This window comes from Podarcis cretensis (assembly GCF_951804945.1).
Source record: "Podarcis cretensis genome assembly, chromosome: 1".
Taxonomy (NCBI): domain Eukaryota; kingdom Metazoa; phylum Chordata; class Lepidosauria; order Squamata; family Lacertidae; genus Podarcis; species Podarcis cretensis.
The window spans coordinates 122,488,236-122,509,737 of NC_137170.1; the positions used below are offsets into that span (position 1 = coordinate 122,488,236).

At 41.7% G+C, this 21,502-nt stretch overlaps 1 protein-coding gene and 1 long non-coding RNA gene across 8 annotated transcripts in view; both read left to right on the forward strand.

The window, feature by feature from the left end:
- Positions 1 to 21,502, forward strand: part of LOC307220479 — a 371,449-nt gene that overhangs the window by 138,507 nt on the left and 211,440 nt on the right. The window lies entirely within an intron of this gene.
- GULP1 (GULP PTB domain containing engulfment adaptor 1) overlaps positions 1 to 21,502 on the forward strand; it is a 183,925-nt gene that overhangs the window by 97,342 nt on the left and 65,081 nt on the right. For 6 of the 7 annotated variants that reach the window (XM_079981727.1, XM_079981725.1, XM_079981729.1 and 3 more), the window contains 2 exons: positions 4,347 to 4,406; positions 19,028 to 19,089. In XM_079981727.1, the coding sequence (XP_079837853.1) occupies positions 4,379 to 4,406; positions 19,028 to 19,089 (90 nt within the window). In that variant the 5' untranslated portion in view covers positions 4,347 to 4,378. The remainder of the gene's footprint in view (positions 1 to 4,346; positions 4,407 to 19,027; positions 19,090 to 21,502) is intronic. The other variant, XM_079981728.1, reaches the window with a different exon arrangement.

The following is a 21,502-nucleotide window of genomic DNA, read 5'->3' on the forward strand; positions in this document are numbered from 1 at the left end:
TAGCACTTGAGGTTTGAAACCTTTGTAGGGCAACTGTGTTTTTTTTTAGTTTCTCTGTAGAATTTCAGCATTGGATAATCTAGTTGGGCTGAATATGGTTTTAAAGGAAACAGCATGAAAAGGCAGGAAGGTGGTTTTTGGTGAGTCAGAAAGAAATTTTGAAATAATGTCTGAGTCTGCCAAAACTGTCAAAACTTGTATATATGAGAGCTGAATTCCACTATCTATGAATTATGGCAGCTGGGCAATGGCTGCAGAGCAAAATTCACTCCGTGTGCATCTAGAACAAGACTTTACTACCCAGCTGCCAGGAAATCAGTGTCTTGCTCCATGCTTATGGAATTTGTAAGGCGTGAAATTGCTTTTCCAGGGCGGATCCAGAGCTAATCTTCATAATATGAAACTGTTCCATTAAATGCTTTTTATTCAATTGTCTTTGTTGTAATGTTTTTGTGCTTGCGTATGGGAGCTGCAGACTCTTAACCTAGTGGTCTCATATCTAGTTAATTAGCTAATATGCAGCATCCCTTTATAAAAAAAAGCTCTGGTGAGACTGATTTACTAAAATAGTCCTTGGAGCGTGGTTTGTTTTTACATTCTGAAGAAGATATTTAATAACATTAAGTTCTGAACATTTAGAAGAATTGCGATGGTTATTTTGTTTCCATTCCTGAGTTTTAGATAGTGAGACAATTGTTGTGAATAGCTATTGAGCAGAAAGTGTTTTTGCTCAATAGGAGTTGAAAAGGATGGGCACTTTTGATGTCTAGTATTTATTGGCTTATTCCATATTTTGCTGGCTGTTAATGCAATAAGGCCATGCCTCAATATGCTAAAAGAGTTAGAAATGAATATGTTTATATATTCATGTAAAAAAGAACATATTCTTTTAAAAATCTTTTAGCATATTGAGACATGGACTTATTGCATTGTTGTTGTTGTTGTTGTTGCCCATATCAAAAGTATGTGTACATTTCTGTTTCTCTTCATATAATTATTTGAAGGCTGCTACCACGCCATAAAATAACTCGTTTCTTTTAAGCCCCCTTTTAAAAGGTGGCATAAGATGTTTATATTGTAGCAAAATTTGGCATTGTCCAGGCATTTAGCGTAACTGACCTTAAGCTGTTTCACAGCTCGATCCAATGGAGATCAAAAGGACATTTCCAAGTCTGTGTTTGTGTTCTTAGGGTCCCTGGGAGTGACTGCCAGGACAACAAGATTCTTTGCATGAAGAAAGGGAGATCCAACTTCACATGCCTCCTCTGAAAAGCTGCAGAAATATCTGCAGCAAGTGTCCCTCCAAGCTGTGACATGGTGTCCTGTTGTGCCAGAAGCGGTTTAGTCCTGCTGGCCACATGACCAGGAAAGCTGTCTGTGGACAAGCGCTGGCTCCCTCGGCCTGAAAGCGAGATGAGCGCTGCAACCCCATGGTCGCCTTGGACTGGACTTAACCATCCAGGGGTTCTTTACCTTTTTACCTTTTACTGGAGAGGGCAAAAGGGAGGCATTCTGGGGCTATTCTGAAGGAGACTGTGGATCTGCAGGTTCCACAGCTCACTCATTCTGCTTAAACGGGTGTAGTTTAATTCCTTTCCATTGCAATCAGTGGGAAGGAAACTTAAAAAATTAATAGAGAACAGGAAAGAACAAAAGGGAAAATATGCTCCCCGCTGCCCAGCCCCAGCCCATCAGGAGAGAGGAAAATATGGTTCATCTGTTTTTGATTCTCCCTCCTCTCCCTCATTTGGATTGCTCTAACTCAGGCTTCCTCAACCTCGGCCCTCCAGATGTTTTTGGCCTACAACTCCCATGATCCCTAGCTGGCAGGACAAGTGGTCAGGGATGATGGGAATTGTAGTCTCAAAAACACCTGGAGGGCTGAGGTTGAGGAAGACTGCTTTAACTTTTGTCATTAAGATTTCAGTTTTCCCTTTTTCTTTCCTTAAAAATAAAATAAATTTTCAGCCTCCTACCTTCTTGCCCCTTTTTCTGTTGTGGTTTGTCTTTTAGATTGTACTAAATGTATCTTTTATTGCATGTATTATGCTCTATACAGTGGTACTTTAGGTTACAGACATTTCAGGTTATAGACTCCACTAACCAAGAAATAGTACCTTGGGTTAAGAACTTTGCTTCAGGATGAGAAGAGAAATCACGCTGCGGCAGCAGGAGGCCCCCCCATTAGCTAAAGTGGTACCTCAGGTTAAGAACAGTTTCAGGTTAAGAACAGACCTCCGGAACGAATTAAGTTCTTAACGCAAGGTAAAGGTAAAGGTAAAGGTAAAGGTACCCCTGCCCGTACGGGCCAGGCTTGACAGACTCTGGGGTTGTGCGCCCATCTCACTTAAGAGGCCAGGGGCCAGCGCTGTCCGGAGACACTTCCGGGTCACGTGGCCAGCGTGACATCGCTGCTCTGGCCAGAGCCAGAGCCGCACACGGAAACGCCGTTTACCTTCCCGCTGGTAAGCGGTCCCTATTTATCTACTTGCACCCGGAGGTGCTTTCGAACTGCTAGGTTGGCAGGCGCTGGGACCGAGCAGCGGGAGCGCACCCCGCCGCAGGGATTCGAACCGCCGACCTTTCGATCGGCAAGCCCTAGGCGCTGAGGCTTTAACCCACAGCGCCACCTGCGTCCCTTCAGCGCAAGGTACCACTGTATATTACAGGACATTATATGCTAGAAAATACACTTCTTATTAGGTGCCTTGTTGTTTTTTGCAACAGGAAAATGCTGTTTCATATATGATGAGTGTACTTTAACAGAAATGTACAATACAGTGGTACCTCGGGTTAAGTACTTAATTCGTTCCAGTGGTCCGTTCTTAACCTGAAACTGTTCTTAACCTGAAGCACCACTTTAGTTAATGGGGCCTCCTGCTGCCGCCGTGCCGCCGGAGCCCGATTTCTGTTCTTATCCTGAAGCAAAGTTCTTAACCTGAAGTACTATTTCTGGGTTAGCGGAGTGTGTAACTTTAAGCGTATTTAACCGGAAGCATATGTAACCTGAGGTACCACTGTAAAGGTTTCCTAGTTACTTTACATGAACATAAGAGTGGGGACCAGTGTCAGGTGACCTTATGGTTCTATGGTAAGCTGGGATATTGCATTCCTTAGAGAGGTCTAATCTTAGAAGTTATGTAAACTATTAAGCTAATGAATTCCTGTTATGTGTGTTCTGATTTAATTCACAAGCTTCACAAATTGTACGTTATCACAGTTAAAACGATTCAATAACAATGACTTTTCAATTAAACAAAAATGTGAAAAGTACTCCAGAGGAATAAATTGATTTAGGTGCGTGGTAAGTAATTTAACTGCTATTCATTTGAATAAATTTGACACTTCATTTCTTGTTGAGCTGAATGTTACACAGTATACTCTGTTTTGTCCACATCAATGTTTACTGCTTGTTAATAGTTCTCATAATAGTAGCATATCTAGACTATATTTACTATAGTAGTACTGTGCTATTACATAGATTGGAGCTAATCAAATGTTCGAGGGAAATTACTGCTAATTATTTTGTATTAACCATTCTACGTTAATAAGTATCAGATATCAAGACATAGTTTCACTGAAAGATAGCATAAATGCATAGTAGTTACTGGACTAATTTGAACGAAGCATATTTTAAAAACATAATAATGTTTAAATCTCATTATTGGTTAGAAATAAAAATAAAAATTAAATTGTTTGGTGAAAATAAAAATGTGACTGCAACTGTTAGGAAAATTAAATGACTCAGGTTCTAATTTTTTCTGCAATATTTTTTTGCTATTGTTATATATGTTAAGCAAATTGGTTTTTAGCTGCCTCTGCAGTAATTTTGAGTAAATCAGGAACAATATTTCCTTTAACAATGGTGGCAATATTGAGGTGGATCCAACAAAAGTTTAGTCTCGTTATCACTTCTGCTGGATCATGACTCGTAGCAAAAGAAATCAGGAATGTGCATTTTGATTTAATAGAAAGAGTGCTTTTATAGACATATGACTATACAATATGAACAGAAATATATGTTAGCTATATAGCACATTATAACAAAATTTGGCATCGACTATATAGCAGTATACAGAATAATCCAATAGCTTATTACTTGGAAGTAAATCTAATGGAGATCAGTACAAAACTCCTTGTAATTGCTGCCTTAAAAAAAAAAAATATATCATTTTTTTCAACCTAATATACCATAAAATTCAAACTAAAGAAAGAAAGAAAGAAAAGCATTTTCATATAACTAGACTGATCTGATTTCAAATATTTTTTTGAATTGTTTGTGACATGAAACTGATACCTGAAAAATCTTATTGGTAAAATTAATGTTTAATTGTATTTTTTTCTAGATTAAATTACACACACTGGGTGATTTCTCATCATGAATCGTGCTTTTAGTAGGAAGAAAGGTAAGCAGTTTGAATTGCATTTATATCAGAGCAGAAAAAGGAGGGTAGCACTGAAAAGAGACGCAGACCTCAAAAGTACATAGCAAAGTTATCATTAGAGGACACTGTCCAAGGAGTTTTAAGGAAAGTCTGTTCAAGGGTGATGTGCAATACTGTATCTAAACTAGAACTGTGAAGAAATAAGTGCCACTTCTCCCCATACCCCGAGTGAAGACTCACAAGACATGTACATCAGAAGGTCGGCGGTTCGAATCCCCATGACGGGGTGAGCTCCTGTTGCTCGGTCCCTGCTCCTGCCAACCTAGCAGTTCGAAAGCATGCCAAAAAGTGCAAGTAGATAAATAGGGACCGCTCCAGCGGAAAGGTAAACGGCATTTCCGTGCGCTGCTCTGGTTTGGCCAGAAGTGGCTTAGTCATGCTGGCCACATGACCTGGAAAAACTGTCTGCGGACAAACGTCGGCTCCCTCGGCCAGTAAAGTGAGACGAGTGCCGCAAACCCAGAGTTGTCTGCGACTGGACTTAACTGTCAGGGGTCCTTTACTTTTACCTAGCACTTGTTTTAATGTAGGTTTCATTGTCAACTCAGCATGGAAGATGAGCTGCCCAGCATTCAGCTGGGCAGTTCCTTAAGGTCCCAATAACATATGGTTAGATTACTGCAATGGGTTATACGTAGGGCTGCCTCTGAAGATGGTTCGGAAACTTCAGCCTGTGCAAAATTCAGCGGCCAGGTTGCAAGACGGTTTGAGCATATTAGACCGATCCTGGTCCGACTGCACTGGCTACCAATTAGTTTCCAGGCCCAATTCAAAGTGCTGGTTTTGACCTATAAAGCCTTAAATGGCTCAGGACCATAATAATTCAACGACCGCCTCTTTCCATATGAACCTACCCAGACCCTGAGATCATCTTCTGAGGCCCTCCTTCGTGTGCCTCCTCCTCCTCCAGAGGTCCAGAGGGTGGCAACACGAGAATGGGCCTTCTCTGCAGTGGCTCCCCATCTGTGGAATGCTCTCCCCAGAGAAGTTCGCCTGGCACCTTCATTACACACCTTTAGGCGCCAGGCAAAAATGTTCTTTTTTAACCAGGCCTTTGGTTGATCTGATTGACATCCTATGCCCTTTTAAAATGTGGCTCTTTTTTTTGGGGGGGGGGGTTATTGGGTTATTGGTTTTATTTTGATTTTATATATTGTTATCTTTTTGTGAACCACCCTGAGACCTCTGATGATGATGATGATGATGATAATAACAACAACAACAACAACAAAACAACAACAACAACAACAACAACAACAAGACCAAGCACCTCTTTGAACCAGATTGCACTATGAGGTGGTTGATTAGATGCTCTTCAACTCAAGGTTTCTTCAGGATGCTGCCTAATACTCAAGTACATCTCCAGCCCACTCCAAATGCCCCCAGAAGGAGGCAGCCCAGCCTCAAGAATAGCACAATTAAAGGCAATAAATAACCACAATCCCTTTGAGAAGACATTCTACTGCAAAACCTTGGACAGTGTGCCCCTACTCCATCTGAAGTTTGCCTTTATTTTCACTTTCTAGTCCGTTTTCAATTTCTTGTTTATTATTGTAGAAAAGAAAGTTAACTTTCATGAATCCAGTTCCTTAGTGTGTTGAACTCTGATCCTGGGGCTAAATCCACAAGCTAAAATGAAACATCTGTTTATGTTATTGGGTCTCGTGAATAGTAGCAAACATATCAGTAATTGCTTTTGAACTGCTGTGTTTGTATTTCGACGAGGTGGGGATCCTTTTATGCTTCATTTTCTTTTCAAAGATTGTAAAATGTTTGAGCAAGGAGGAACCATTAGAGTATTTCTGAAAATTTCTTCTTCCGTGTTGCGTAAATCTATAAAGCAGTGGCATTCATTGTGCCTTGTACATACAGCCCATAAGGCAAATGCATCTGCTATAGACTAAAAAATTGACCTCCTACCTGCTGTGGCTTTAGAGTGCTGCACCAGATTTGGCCAAAGTATTGAGACAAAGGCCAAAAATAATAATAAAAAAAGTTCTGTTTTTGAAGTATCAGATTACACTCTTCAACCATAACACTAAACTATGGTTTACTATTATGTGAACGAAACGGAGGCTCAGGCACTAACACAATCCCCTCTCCTCCTCTTGTTGCAACAAAGAGGGAAGCATTCTCTTCCTTTCCGAACTTACTGTTGCTTGTGATTATACCCACCAGGGTAACGGTGGTTTATCCAAATAAGCCAATTTCAAATCCCGGTTTACAATCCTTCCATGTTCAGATAAATCTCAGTTAAAGCTAACCACATAATAAAAATAAAGCTAAAGCGAACCATCTTAAAGCTAACCACCGTTTGTTGGAAACAGAAGCAAATGCTCCTGATATCCTTGCAGCTACACCAAAGGAGGAGAAGGAAGAGGGGAGGGGGAGGGGGACAGGAATGTGCAGTTAATGCTAACCTGTATTCTTAGATCCAAATACAAATCAGCGCCCTCATTTGAAAATATAAAATCCAGCTGTTATCCAAACGTGTCTCCATCCTTACACAAGACGCACAGGTTCCTTCGTTGGTCTAAGTGCAGACTCTGTGGCCAAATGTAGACCTTTTGAGCTTGAATCCTGCCAAGATGGAAGCAATGTGTGAGACTGGTTCCTGCGTGTGAGAAACTGGCCTGTTCTGCTCAGGGTGGCACCCACTTCTCAAAGGAGGAGGTCTGCAGTCTGTGGGTGCTTCTGGGTCCAGCTTTCTCACTGAAGGCTCGGGTGGCCTCCATAGCTGTTGCTGTTGTTGTTGTTGTTGTTGTTGTTTTTAGTCATTTAGTTGTGTCCGATTCTCAGCTTCAGGATCTGTCCTTCCAGTGAACACTCAGGGCTGATTTCCTTAAGAATGGATAGGTTTGATCTTCTTCATGGATCACTGCCTTGCCGTGGCGAAGGGGCTTGAATAACTCAGAGAAGCTATGAGCTGTGCCATGCAGGGCCTCCATAGCTAGACACCCCTTTTACAGATGTTCCTGGACCTCGAGAACCACACCACGGTAGTTCTGGCATTGGTGACTAAAAATTGTTTAAAAATGAGAAGAAAGTTGTGTCCTTCAGCCTCAGCTTCAGGATCTGTCCTTCCAGTGAACACTCAGGGCTGATTTCCTTAAGAATGGATAGGTTTGATCTTCTTCATGGATCACTGCCTTGCCGTGGCGAAGGGGCTTGAATAACTCAGAGAAGCTATGAGCTGTGCCATGCAGGGCCTCCATAGCTAGACACCCCTTTTACAGATGTTCCTGGACCTCGAGAACCACACCACGGTAGTTCTGGCATTGGTGACTAAAAATTGTTTAAAAATGAGAAGAAAGGTTTTAAAGCACAAAAAAAGAAAAGAGGAGACATTTTCACATATTGCATATTTAGTTTATGGAGTTTTGTGTCGTTTGTATTTTTGTCATCAATATGAATGACATTAAATGAGAATTAGAAAACTTAATGCAGGGTGAGTTTCTTGGTCCTGAATGGTAATGACAGCCAGGAATGCAACCTCCCCATTCAATACCAGATGCCAGGGGATGATTAACTGGCTTATGGTTACTTGTGCTTAGGCTTTGCTTTGGCTATGGATGAGGATTTAAACAGCGTGTTGAAATTCTGTTGAGTCCTGGGTGATTTATCAACACTCAAATCAGCCACGAATTAATCACGTTGTCCTGTATTCTGGTGTGCTCTCCTTGATTATAAAGATAGCAATGGCAGCCATGATAATATAAAGAGCAAAGTTCAGTGTTGAGACAGCTGTCCCAAAAAGGAGAGCTAGATTGCTTAACATTAGAAGGGAGGCGATGCTCATTTTATGAAGGCAGTAATTGCTTACAGGTGACTAGATCTTCTAACGTGGAAGATATTCACAGTGACATTAAATTATAAAGGTTTGAGGTATTGGCCTATTACAGATAGCGCAGTACTGAGAAATTGCAGTCGTATGCAAACCTGAGCGACACAGAAATCAACAGCAAGTTCTAAATGTAATCTCCTGAAGTTATTGCCTATTAAACATTATGGGTTGTGAATAGGTGTGCATCTCCAGACATCCAAGTTAGACCATGGTGATTTTTTTTTTATGACAAGCATTTGTGAAAATAGAGAAAGTAAAAAGTTTAATGCTCTGGATGGCATAAGAAAGAAAGTTATAGACATCAGATGCTTTTGAATGGGCTGGTAATGAAATTGCCAATTTCTAAACATACAGATTGTGCAAAGTGTGGCACATCTTCTTCCTATTTTAAGGTATGATGGCCACAACTAAGGCAATGGAAGGCAAGAGAGAGAATAAATGGAAGCACTCATTTATTGCCTTTAGGTTGTGCATTATGCCATTGGACTTCCAACGCGGTGTCAGTAGTTCTCATCATAATTTTGAGAATCAGAACTTTAATGTTTAGTTAGAAACCGTTTCTAGCCTTCCCTTTCGACTCCACTGGTTGACATGTTCTGGGATTCGCAGTCAAGGGTATAATCATCTTTCTGGCTTTTTAGTTAGATGAGTGAAGCCCTTAAATAGGCTCTCACTATTTAAGCTAAATTTACGTAATTGCAAGATTGGTAAACACCAGCCCAAGTGTTGCATCGACTATATAATTTTTCATTTTATTTGTCCATAATATATATGGAGGATTTATGGAATCCTTGTGTCGTATATTGGCACAACATACTTTAGAGGAAGTGTACAAAGCACTCAGCCTTTCATGAATAACATAATCGCTCCCCTTTCTCTGTCATTCTTAGGCTTGACAGATGCACATTCTGAATATTATTGAGAGCACAGAAACATCCTACACTTCCAGGGGCAGAATACGTTTTCGGGCCATTTGGATGGTTTGGTTCCAGTTATTTGTGTGTGCATATCTGGTGTCACTCATTGATTATAAAACTGTATAAGAATATGAGTTATTGCTTTGCCCCTTTCTCAAGGGGAACATTGCATCTTGGGTCCCACACAAGACCTGTCCCCTAACAGTCATTGGATAACTTTTTTTTAATTGAAGTGTAGCACCATAACTGTCATAAGACCTGGGCTTCCTAAGTGAATAGATCAGGCATAGGCAAACTCGGCCCTCTAGATGTTTTGGGACTACAACTCCCATCATTCCTAGGTAACAGGACCAGTGGTTAGGGATGATGGGAGTTGTAGTCCCAAAACATCTGGAGGGCTGAGTTTGCCTATGCCTGGAATAGAGTGTTCCATTGGCTGAATGAAATCTGTAGAAAGTGTGTGTGTGTGTGTGTGTGTGTGTGTGTGTATGGCAACGACTTTTTCTCTCTTGTAGAAACTTTAGGCCAACTTAGAGAATAACAGCACTATTTATTTAGCACAAACATCATGCTTTGGATAGAATATTCAAAGCAGCTCACACCAAACTCAGTCATCTCCAAAATGTTATCTGCAATCTTCAAAAAAATGTACCAGTATTATCTCCGTAGGCCAGATGTGAGGTGTAAATTGAAGGATTGTGACTTGCCTAAGCCACCAAGTAGGTTCATGACTTTTGTTGTTGTTGTTTAGTCGTTTAGTCGTGTCCGACTCTTCGTGACCCCATGGACCAGAGAACGCCAGGCACTCCTGTCCTCCACTGCCCCCCGCAGCTTGGTCAGACTCATGCTGGTAACCTCGAAAACACTATCCAACCATCTCGTCCTCTGTCGCCCCCTTCTCCTTGTGCCCTCCATCTTTCCCAACATCAGGGTCTTCTCCAGGGAGTCTTCTCTTCTCATGAGGTGGCCAAAGTACTGGAGCCTCAGCTTCACAATCTGTCCTTCCAGTGAGCACTCAGGGCTGATTTCCTTCAGAATGGAGAGGTTTGATCTTCTTGCAGTCCATGGGACTCTCAAGAGTCTCCTCCAGCACCATAATTCAAAAGCATCAATTCTTCGGCGATCAGCCTTCTTTATGGTCCAGCTCTCACTTCCATACATCACTACTGGGAAAACCATAGCTTTAACTATACGGACCTTTGTTGGCAAGGTGATGTCTCTACTTCTCAAGATGCTGTCTAGGCCTGTCATTGCCCTTCTCCCAAGAAGCAGGCGTCTTTTAATTTCGTGGCTGCTGTCACCATCTGCAGTGATCATGGAGCCCAAGAAAGTAAAATCTCTCACTGCCTCCATTTCTTCCCCTTCTATTTGCCAGGAGGTGATGGGACCAGTAGCCATTCATGACTTAGCTAACCTCAATAAAATAAAATTGAATTGAATGAGTTAAACCAGAGGTCGGCAACCTAAGGCCCATAGGCCGGTTTCGGCTCATTAGCTTCCTGGAATCGGCCCACGGCCGTTCCGTGGATCAGCGTTGGGGATCCTGTGCTTTTTCTTTTCATGACGCCATTTTTTTTCTCGCCACAGGGACCAACTTCCGGGTTGGAAGAGCACCAGAAATAGCATGTGCGCACACACACAGGCACTCCTCACCCAGACGAGCACCTATACGTGTGCGTACAGGCTATTTCTGGCGCACTTCTGGGATGGAGGAACACCCATGTGCACACGCTGTTTCCAGCACTCTTCCAACTACACGCTCCGGCCCACCGAGAGGTCTGCCAGGGAGTGGACCGGACCGGCCTCAAAAAATGTTGCTGACCCCTGAGCTAAACTATAAACCGGGGGCCTCCTGAATCACAGTTCACACTGTTAACGGTTATACTGTCAGGTGCTGGGCAGAGGAGGAATGGTAAAGACTGCCTCCCCAGCCTGACCATTCCAGAGAAGAAGAAAGTTCAGAATCACAACAGGGGTCACAGCTCAGAGCAAGATGTGGGGGAAAGTTGGGAAATAATGGGAGAGGAGGAGGAGGAAGAACCGGAGCTGTTGGCTGACATGTTATGACTAGAAAGCATTCCAGACCCACCATCTCCCAGAACCTGGTGAGCCATAAAAGTAGGAGAGCAAAGAGATCAAAGACAGGTGGCCCCAAGTGGCAACCGTAGAGGAGGTGATGCTGTTGATGAATGAGGAAGTAGGAGACACGGGGAGTGTGTGTGTGTAGATTTACTCAAGACAATGCCATTATTCCAAGAGCTGCTCTCCCAAGCCTCTCTCTGTAAATAATGGGGGAAAAACAGATGATAAGGACTTTTCTTTGTCTTATGCGTTCCTGGCAACTTGCCGTGGTAGCTGGGTCCTCTGTCGCCTGACATATACTATGCCAGCTCTCACCAACTTTCAGTTCAGAAACTAAGAAGAAGTGGTTGACAAGGAATGCCTTTTACATTTATTCTTATCCTCCTCGGCTCAAGGAGCATTTCACAGTAGGAATCGAGGTTATGAAATCAACGTGTTTTTTCCCCAGTTTCCTTAGCTACATATTTTTTATGTTTGAAAATGTCAGTCAGCCCATTACTTCGTTTTGCCAGTACAAGCTCCTAAGTCTTTAAAGGCTTACGGACTCCTTTGAAAACCTTGCAGCACTAAATATACAGATGAGCAAGGAATCCGATATACGATTGCCAATACTTGAATTAAAAGCATTCTGTCGTTTTAATAAGCTGCGTCATAAATCCATTTATAAAGGCTGGTGTTTTATAAAGGAGGCAGATATTCTGCACAGGGAAGATAAGGCTTTCAGAATCCTGGCAGAATAATGAACGCACATCTTTCAAGGATCTTTGCTGGGAATGCCAGCTGCATACACTTCCTTGAAAATTATTTTTAATTCTATATTATGTGGAAGTTGCCCATGCATACCTGAAGATTAAACTGGAACCCTGATTTGCATCATGGAACATCAAAGTTCTGTCCTGATAACTTGTGTTTTATAACCCTGATTTCCCATGGTCCTGAACTGTAGAGGAAGCCTCCATGAAAACAGCAGACCCTCTGGTTCATACAGTTGCCTTCCAGAAATAGAAGAAGAAGAAGAAGAAGAAGAAGAAGAAGAAGAAGAGGAGGAGGAGGAGTTTGGATTTGATATCCCGCTTTTCACTCCCTTTAAGGAATCTCAAAGCAGCTAACATTCTCCTTTTTTCCTCCCCCACAACAAACACTCTGTGAGGTGAGTGGGGCTGAGAGACTTCAGAGAAGTGTGACTGGCCCAAGGCCACCCAGCAGCTGCATGTGGAGGAGCGGAGATGCGAACCCGGTTCCCCAGATTACGAGACTACCGCTCTTAACCACTACACCACACTGGCTCTCACCACACTAGGGGACTATGGGACAATTATGATGCAGTGAACCTAGCGTGCTCACTGTAACTGCTCACCCGCTTCGTATGTTGTCATAACACATAATCATAATGCTTGAAGAGGGGTATATACTTTATTTTTGAGGTTGAAATAGTTAGCAGTCAATTTGTGTCCACAGATAAACAAGTGAATTATGTGCTACAAATATCTTCCATGATGCCCTGGAAAAAAATGGGTAATCATTTTGCTACTGCAGTTTCAAAAAGTCTATTATAATTTTAAGGGCATGATGAAGGACACCTCTCAACTGCTTCTCCATACAAGAGCCACCAGCAGTAATGTTCAAAATAGGGTATAGTTGCACAGTTTGCTACATATTTCTGCTTGGTCTTTCCAGAAAAGTGCAAGCAAAAGCTGTACAAGTAAGTTGTGCAGTGGTAGGTGTCAGCATTGCCCTTGAGCCAGTGTCACCAACTGGACTCATGCACTTCAACCCCGACTGGACTAGGCGAGCTGGGTAGCACTTCCAGAGACCATCAGGTCAAAGTGCTGTGGACTCACAGCTTCGAGTTGTGAGTACCGGATTCACTTCCACAATACAGTCGTCGCACAGCAGAGTATAGCAGAGTCTGGCAGTGTATAAACAACTCAGAGAGCAGCTCTGTAGAATATCTTCTTTTATTCTATAACTACAACTATAATACAAAACTATATACAGAGCTAAATAGGTCTAAGCATAAATGAATGCTACACTGAGTGTCTGCAGCTGCTCTTAGCAGCAACCTTATCTCTACACACGATCTCTAACACTCAGTCTCTCTCTTTCTCTCGGACACACTGACTGACTGACTGACTGACTTGGTGCTGGAGCTTAATAAGTAGAAAGCAGAACACTGCTGCTCCTCTCTGGAGAATCAGCAGACTCGTCAGGAGATTCTTGGATATGGGAGGGGTGAAATCTCCTCAGTAGGTGGGTGGGCGTTCCATGAATTTCATTGTAGGGAAGATGAGGATTCCTGTTTTGCCCATTCCATGTGATTTGCCACCAGAATATAATGCATTATCCATTAGCATTTTTCCAGGCCACAGTTAGATTTCAGCTGGACATGAAGGTTTCTAACTCACTCAAGGATAGAGGGTTAAGCATTTCAGTACTTCAAGAGGCAACAAACTGCAAAAGAGATTTTGCCAGTAGGTTTTCGTTTATAGTATAAGGAAGTGCTGATTTGAGTAGGTCCACTGTTCGAAACTCCCATTGTGCCAGGTGCATTTTGCAACAGGTAATTTCATTAGTGCGAGCAGTTTCTGAGCTCTTGGAGCAGATTAAAACTGCAGAGTTGAAGGAAAGGAGGACCTTTTTCTGCCTCCCCACTTCCAGCTACTTTCTGGAAAATGGAGAAGAGACCCTCTTAAGAATATTAGGGGGGTGGGCAGGGGAAAGACTAGACCATGTGAAAAATGAACATAATATTTTAGCTGTGGTTCATTCATCTTCAGTTTTGTATTCTTGTTATAAAAAGCGCACTTATATATTCCGTTGTTGCGCCCATAACCTAGGTTTAAGGTGCCATTTAGCTCCTAGCTTTCATATCTCTGTTTCTAATACTGATTAGATCATCCGGGTATTTCATATATTATCTGCTCTGCTTACGCTATTGAGATTTCCCCTTACTAGTGGGTTTATGAAGATTATGAGGTCAATATGGGAAAAGTAATGTTGGGGAGGTTATCCAGCACTAGCATAAAAAGGATACCTACTTGTCTTCCACTGGTACTGAAATCTTGCACTTCTGCTGAAGAGAAGACCTTCCACGGCACAGCTATGCCATGCAGCTAACGTTTGGTGCCAAGATGGGAATGGTGTGAGCAAAAAGCCCAATGAACAGCCTCTTGTGTTTCATTCTGATGTTCCACTGCAGTCAAGACAAGTTTACATCTGCAAAATAAAACTGCAAGTGGTATTTTAGGGACGGACCAGGTAAAGCCATGAGGTTTGATGGTCTTTTGCAACACTGGTGTCTAGCTTAATTGGTTTCTTTTATATCTTAATCCACAGTGTTACAGCAATTTGCATTTTTAAAAATAGTAGCAAAATACCTAGCCAAGTTAACTACATTTTAGTTCCACGAAGGGAGTGTTAAGTATCTACTTAAATCTCTTCCTTTGAAACGAATGAGTTTTCAAAGTGCTGCTTTTGTTGGATCATGTCTGTACAGATTAATGTGGCGTTTCAATATCTTGCTAACTACTGTTTCAATTATCATCTGAGGTCCTGCTTTGAGACTTTTACCATTATGGATTTTCATGGGAAGCCAAGAATGTGGTCTGGGTGGGAAAAGCAATCATAATATTTGTTGTTTTAGAATTATTCTGTTTTGGAAAACTGCATTCTGTTTATTATTTTAAAGTGGTGAACTGTGAAACCCTGTTTAAAATTAATTTTAAGAGAAATGGGTGAAGGAACACAATTGTCTGGATGTTATTATCAAACCCATTCATCTATTAAATTGAATACAGTCATTGAATGATTCCTTTACATAATATTGAATTAAACTTCTTTTCGTACTGTCTTTCCCTCGTGGTCATGAATTTCCCAGCAGTGTTTTCCTGTTGCTTTGAAAATACATTAACTCTCATAAGCTATGTCTACAGATAACCTTTCCATTTCTTAGTTATTGTGGGTTCCCCTATGCATGGCTGCTGTATATATTAAAGGGGATAGCCTTTTTCTTCCGCTGTTACAAACATCCAAATAAAAGACCAGATCATAGATTATATTACGTATTTTATTTAGAAACGTTTATAAATTGCCTTATGTTTTTTTACATAAAAAACCATTGCAGTTAACAAACAATGCAATTAATACAAAAAAGTAGTGTAAATGCATATAAAAACAAGAATTTAGGGAATTCAAACAAATAGAAACAAAGTCCTCTCAAAGAAGTCCTGGCACAAAGGTATGTCTTTACAAGGCAACTGAATCAACTGGTGGTCGCTGCTTCACATACGGCAAAGAGAAACGGAGTCTGTGGCACAGGAGCAATAGTGGGAAAATTCCTAATTTTTGAGTCACTTTCCTATGGCATTCTACAGAATGCAGTACCACAAGTAGAATTCCCTCAAATGATCTAAGTGATCTTACAAGTCTTTACAGCAGCAGGTGGTCTTTCAAGTAAATATTCACAACTATTTAATATAAACTCTTTCATTTGATTTTCCCTGCTGTCTAGAGGTTCTCCCCTCCCCCTTCATTTTAAGTGCTCTATTAAAGAACTTATTTTTAAAGAATTGCAGTGGGGATAGAATGAGAATGTATTTCTTAAAGCAATTCACTCCTGCTGTTGAAGTATAATAAGCTGTCCAGGAACAAAATAGTGCAGATTTCTCTAGTGAACATAATATCACAATAGTCTCAGTCAACCTGTTAATATTCCACAATGTATTGTGAAACATTTTTTATTTTATTTTAGGTGACTCGGGTTTTATTAATTTAAAAGAAGAAGAAATAGAGTACGTTACCCAAACCTGCGAAACAATAAATAAAGCAAACCTGAGTACATTCAAATACATTCGGAAAAAACAGATTTCAACAGTTCTTTGAAACTTCTCCCCAGCGTGTTACATAACCTTTTAAATTGCACAATACTTCAGACTTCCGGGTCGGCGCCATCGCCGAATGGCGGACTCCCTCCGAGCTCCGGAGGGAGTCGGCTGGGTAGGGGTCGGGTCCTGCCGTGCCGGCGACGCGGGGACCCTCAAAAACCATGGGCGGAGATGCCCATGGGCTTGGTGACTCGGCGGGCACCGTTTGCGCCCTCCCGACCCGCGAAGGAGCCTTTTTAAAGGCTGCGGAGCGGGTGACGGGGGGGGTGTGGTGCTGTGAGTCCAATGCTTCCCCTGCCCAGCGAAGCCGCATGCCATTCGGCGGAGAGCAACGACTTCTTCTTTGAAAATTTCGGATTTGGACTAAAAGGAACAACCCGTGAGTAAATTGATTGGACTTAAAAGGGAAATTTGATCTTTGAATTTGGAGCGGGGGAGTGCAAAAAGGAAGTCCGCCCCCCCCCCGTTGTAGATGGCTCAACGCAAGGATTTGACAACTAAGATCGAGAGATGAACTTGTTTACCTGAAAAAAAATTTTAACTTCACGAAGGGAAATTACAATAATTGTGCTGGAGGAGAAGACTGATTTCTGGGTACTAAAATGCAACCCCCCCGGGAACCGGGAACGATCCGCTATGAGAGACTGGTGAAGAGACACAGAAACTTTGACAGCTGTCAAAGTAGCTGTCAAAGCAGGAAAATAAAAGAGAACTTTGTTATGATGGCTTTGCTGGTTAGATTTGTTACAATTTGGACATAAATTATTGGAAATAAAGGCAACAAGTTATTTGACTTTTGGGTCTGATTTTGAAAGAAATTAAGTTACCATATTCCCTCTAGAGGGAGCCTGGGACATTGCAACAGTAGCAGCAAGTGGAAAAATACTATGAATTTGAGCAGGATCTGTTATCTCTTGGGAAAGCTGCAAAAACGAAGCATTATTTTGTCTACAGAGGTTTCTATACTAAAGGAGACAGTGGATTTATCTATTGAAGAAAGGAAGGGACTTGACGCAAGTTATGTCCCTGAATAACAAAAGCCTCTGTGGAGAACAAGAAGTTTCTGAATTAGAAGGTTTCTGCAGCAGAACAGGAAAAAGCAACCTGAGGAATAAGAGCTGGACCAAATTTGAAGCCGGAGTATTTGGAACATCCAGACTTTAAAAGGACCAAGAAATAGAATTTAAGTTAGACTCTTAAACATAGAGGTCTGGATGGAAGAACAATGACTTTTTCTGAGAGTTTTTTCGAGATTGGACTTTCTGAAATTAAAAGCTATCAAAAGACGGCAAAGTGGAGTTGAGATATAGACGTGGATACACCAGGCTGGCAGTAGACAATGGATGAACTTTGGGGATTGGAACCGGGGAATGGGGGGGGGGGGAGATTTGGAATCCAAAGGCTGTAAAATTATATATTATTTCTTTCTTTACTTTTTTCATGTTTGTTGTTTGAAAATAGGGGAATTCGTGGAAGGGAAATGGGGTCGATCTTAGGGAATTATATAAAATATAAGGAGAAATGGTTCATTAAGATAAATAAGATAAATTAATTTGGAATAAATGGGTTATTTAAAATTACAAATAAGGTTTTAAAATTTGGGGTAAGAATCTGTGGAATCAATTTAAGGGAAATGGAATACAAGAGGGGGAGGGGGGGAAGTCCGGGAAAGATGCCACTGAAACCAAGTGTAAATCATATTTGTTTTTTCTTTCTTTCTTGCTATCTTTCCTTTTTATTCTGGAAAATTTTTAATAAATATTATTTAAAAAAAAATGCACAATACTTCAGATTATGGGATATGCATTGTGGAGTTTGACGTGAAAAGACATCCTGTTAAGGAAGAAGCAGCTGCATTATTGAATAGACAAAGGTTTTGCACGAAGTAAAATTACCTGGCCAAGTATGAAATTTTCTTGGCTTTCATTATCCATCATAGATGTTTGGCTGATGTGTGATGTGGCACTTGGTAGAATAGCTCCCCTCCCTGCTTCACCGCTCCATTATTTCCGGGTCGCCGCAAAGCGCAACCCGAAAGCGTTCAACCTGAAGCATATTTATCCCGAGGTATGACTGTAGAGCAATGGCAGCTGCTCTACAAAAACTTAACAGATATAGCTAGGCTTGTGCCTAGTTAAGTGGAGCACCACTGTGGTAGGCAACACACTATTACCTCAGTCTCGACTTTTATCTGCAAAATGGGAATAATAATGTTGTCCCGCTTTACAGGGTTGTTGTAAGGCAGCAAGTTACCAACATTTTGGGGCCTTTGTGGGCGCCATTCACAAAGTGGTTCCTGTGGGGTGTGGCATAACACAAAATGGTCACTACATCTGTTGTTGTTATTGTTGTTGTTGCTGTCTGTCCTTAACTGGCAGGCCCCATGACATGTTACGACAATTCAAAACACATTAAAATATATTTTAAAATAGTTTAAACAAACAGGTGCAGGAATAGGGTGGGGCCTGAAAACACCTCTGAGGTGTCAAAGGTCAGAGTAAACGCATTAGTAGGAACTGATCAGGAACGCAAGCATTCCTTCAAGTACTGTAGTTTTTTGTTTTTGTTTTAAAAAAGGAATACATCCTGAGACTTTTTGCAGATGCCATAGGGAGGTAGTGGTGGGTACGTTTTTTGACCACTTAAAAAGCCCTGCGTCAATACATGGCTACATCAGTTCCTTCGCGAGCTCTCCATTCTGACATCCTTTGTGCCAACGCAAGCAGTTCTTAGCTGATTGCTACACACATGCGGTAATGCTATTGTGATAATGTTTTTGCTGTTAGGGATTAGAGCATAAGCAAGAAATGGAAAAAATAAGGCTAAATTATGTTGTTTTTTCCTTTCCTTTTACAGACAAAACGTGGATGCATACTCCCGAGGCTTTATCGAAGCACTGTATTCCCTACAATGTAAAGGTGAGGGGTCTGGTTACTTAACTTTGCTTCTGCCTACGTGACAGCTGGCAATTGCCTAAATTCTGAAGATGCTTTCCATTTGTCTTCATTAAAAATGCCACCTGCTTTATAAGGTTGAAAGTGAGTAAGAATTTAGACTGCGACGGAATGCAACGCTTGGCAAATTATCCCGGGTGCCATTGTTCATTTTTCAAGGAGTGTCTGAGGCCTGGAGCCTGAGGCATACCATGCCAGTGGAAATGAGGGAAACCTCTTAGCTAGGTCAGGTTGTTGGTGGGGTGGCACAGAAGCCTTGATTGTGCATAAAGCAATCTCCAAATTCAGCCAAATTCTGAATTAGACCAGGAGAATTCACCACCGTTAACCTCAGCAGCTAGAAATTGAATTTCAAAATATGCATATAAATTATAAAGTGGCTAAAGGTTTTGGTTTTGGTTTGGTTCTGCCCTAGGTGTTGGTTTCGACCTTAATGCAATTGCACTCTCATGAAGGCAAGGAATGGAGTAGCTTAACTGTACAATATCCCTTGTTGCCAGTAAGGAAGTGTTAGTTGCTTATGAGCTAGATAATGAAAGAAGTTGTGCAGCACTTCCAAAATAGTGGCCATCTCGTTAGTTGAGTGTTGGTTATGGCTTAATGTTCCAGATAAATCATTTAACCCAAGCAGTTTCCAGCTACACTCAAAGCAGATGAATTATCCTGGAGAGGATATCACAGTAAACAAAATATGTGGAAGCCAGAGAATTGACACTGAGGTTGGCAGTAGCGCAACTCTACAGAAAGATCAAAAGGAAAAAGCATGTTGACTGCAGTCTCTAGTGTGCAGTTACTATGGGTGTCCTTGTTGATTTTAGTAGGGATCAAATGCATGTAAATCTGGGGCTGATTTGCAACTAATGCTTATACAATTTACCAGCAGATTTGGAGCTGCCAAGTATTTGTCCAATATAGTGTGCTGATACTTTTTTGTTTGTGCTGTCAGTTCGTAGATAATTAGTTGCAGGTGAAAAATAAAATAAAAATGGCACTCAAAATTTAGATTGGACTTTAGCAATGTAGTTGTAGCTCCTCTGGTGTAGATACTGGACTGTGAAGAAGTGGAGATGGGGCTTAAGAACAGCATTAACAGGCAATAGGTGTTTGTTGTGGAATTACCAAAATATATTGTTAGAAAGCTTAAGCAGGTGCCTCACGAGATGTATCTGTTGTGGGGCAGTATCATTTCAGATACCATCACCATCATTTTTTATATACTGCATTTCATCCAAGGATCACAGGGTGGTTAACTGTATTAAAACACACAGAACATGTAGGGTTGTAAAGTAACATGCTCCCTACAAGTTCATAACTAATTTGTCTAGGTGAGACCTTTCCCTAAATTGCTAGTTTCATATAAAGGTAAAGGGACCCTGACCATTAGGTCCAGTCGTGACTGACTCTGGGGTTACGGCGCTCATCTTGCCTTATTGGCCGAGGGAGCCGGCGTACAGCTTCCGGGTCGTGGCCAGCATGACTAAGCCGCTTCTGGCGAACCAGAGCAGTGCACGGAAACACCGTTTACCTTCCCGCCAGAGCGGTACCTATTTATCTACTTGCACTTTGACATGCTTTCAAACTGCTAGGTTGGCAGGAGCAGGGACCGAGCAACGGGAGCTCACCCCGTTGCAGGGATTCAAACCGCTGATCTTCTGATCGGCAAGTCCTAGGCTCTGTGGTTTAACCCACAGCACCACCCACGTCCCCAGTTTCATATATGTAAGGAGTATTTCACGTGGAAGAGTATCCGAAAGAATATCCTCAGCTGTTCCTCAAAACAGCACAGCCTCACGATGGCTACATACATCACGTGGTGCTTCTGGCCTGTTTGAGCTACTGGCCTGTGATTTGTAAAGTAGCGTCTTTGCTGATGGAAATTCAAAATCCTTTTTCTCAAGTCATTTCCATGAGCCAAAGGGATGTGGTAAACCTCGTGATTAGGTTCTTCCACAGCCTCTGTTATACTAAGTGGCCCCAGGTGGCTGCTTTGAAGAATGTGGATGATGCGCTCTTGTAGAAAGTTTTGAAACCTTACCTCTGTGCTCATTCCCAAACATTACATACACACACTGCTCCCAAGGCTGCTATTAGATCTACTGGAGGAAAAGGACATGTGCAGATGCTAAGTTCAATGGCCTCTTCTAGAGAGCTCCACTTAACTGATCTTCAGGCCAGCCACTGGGGGCTGATAATTAGTTTTTTGTTTTTTTAAAAACGTTTCGTAATAGCAGATCTATGTCATGTCTAGTTGGGTCTATAGTTGTGGGGTATATGAATCAGTTCTGGAGCAAATATATACCGTATTTTTTGCTCTATAAGACTCGCTTTTCCCCTCCTAAAAAGTAAGGGGAAATGTGTGTGCATCTTATGGAGAGAA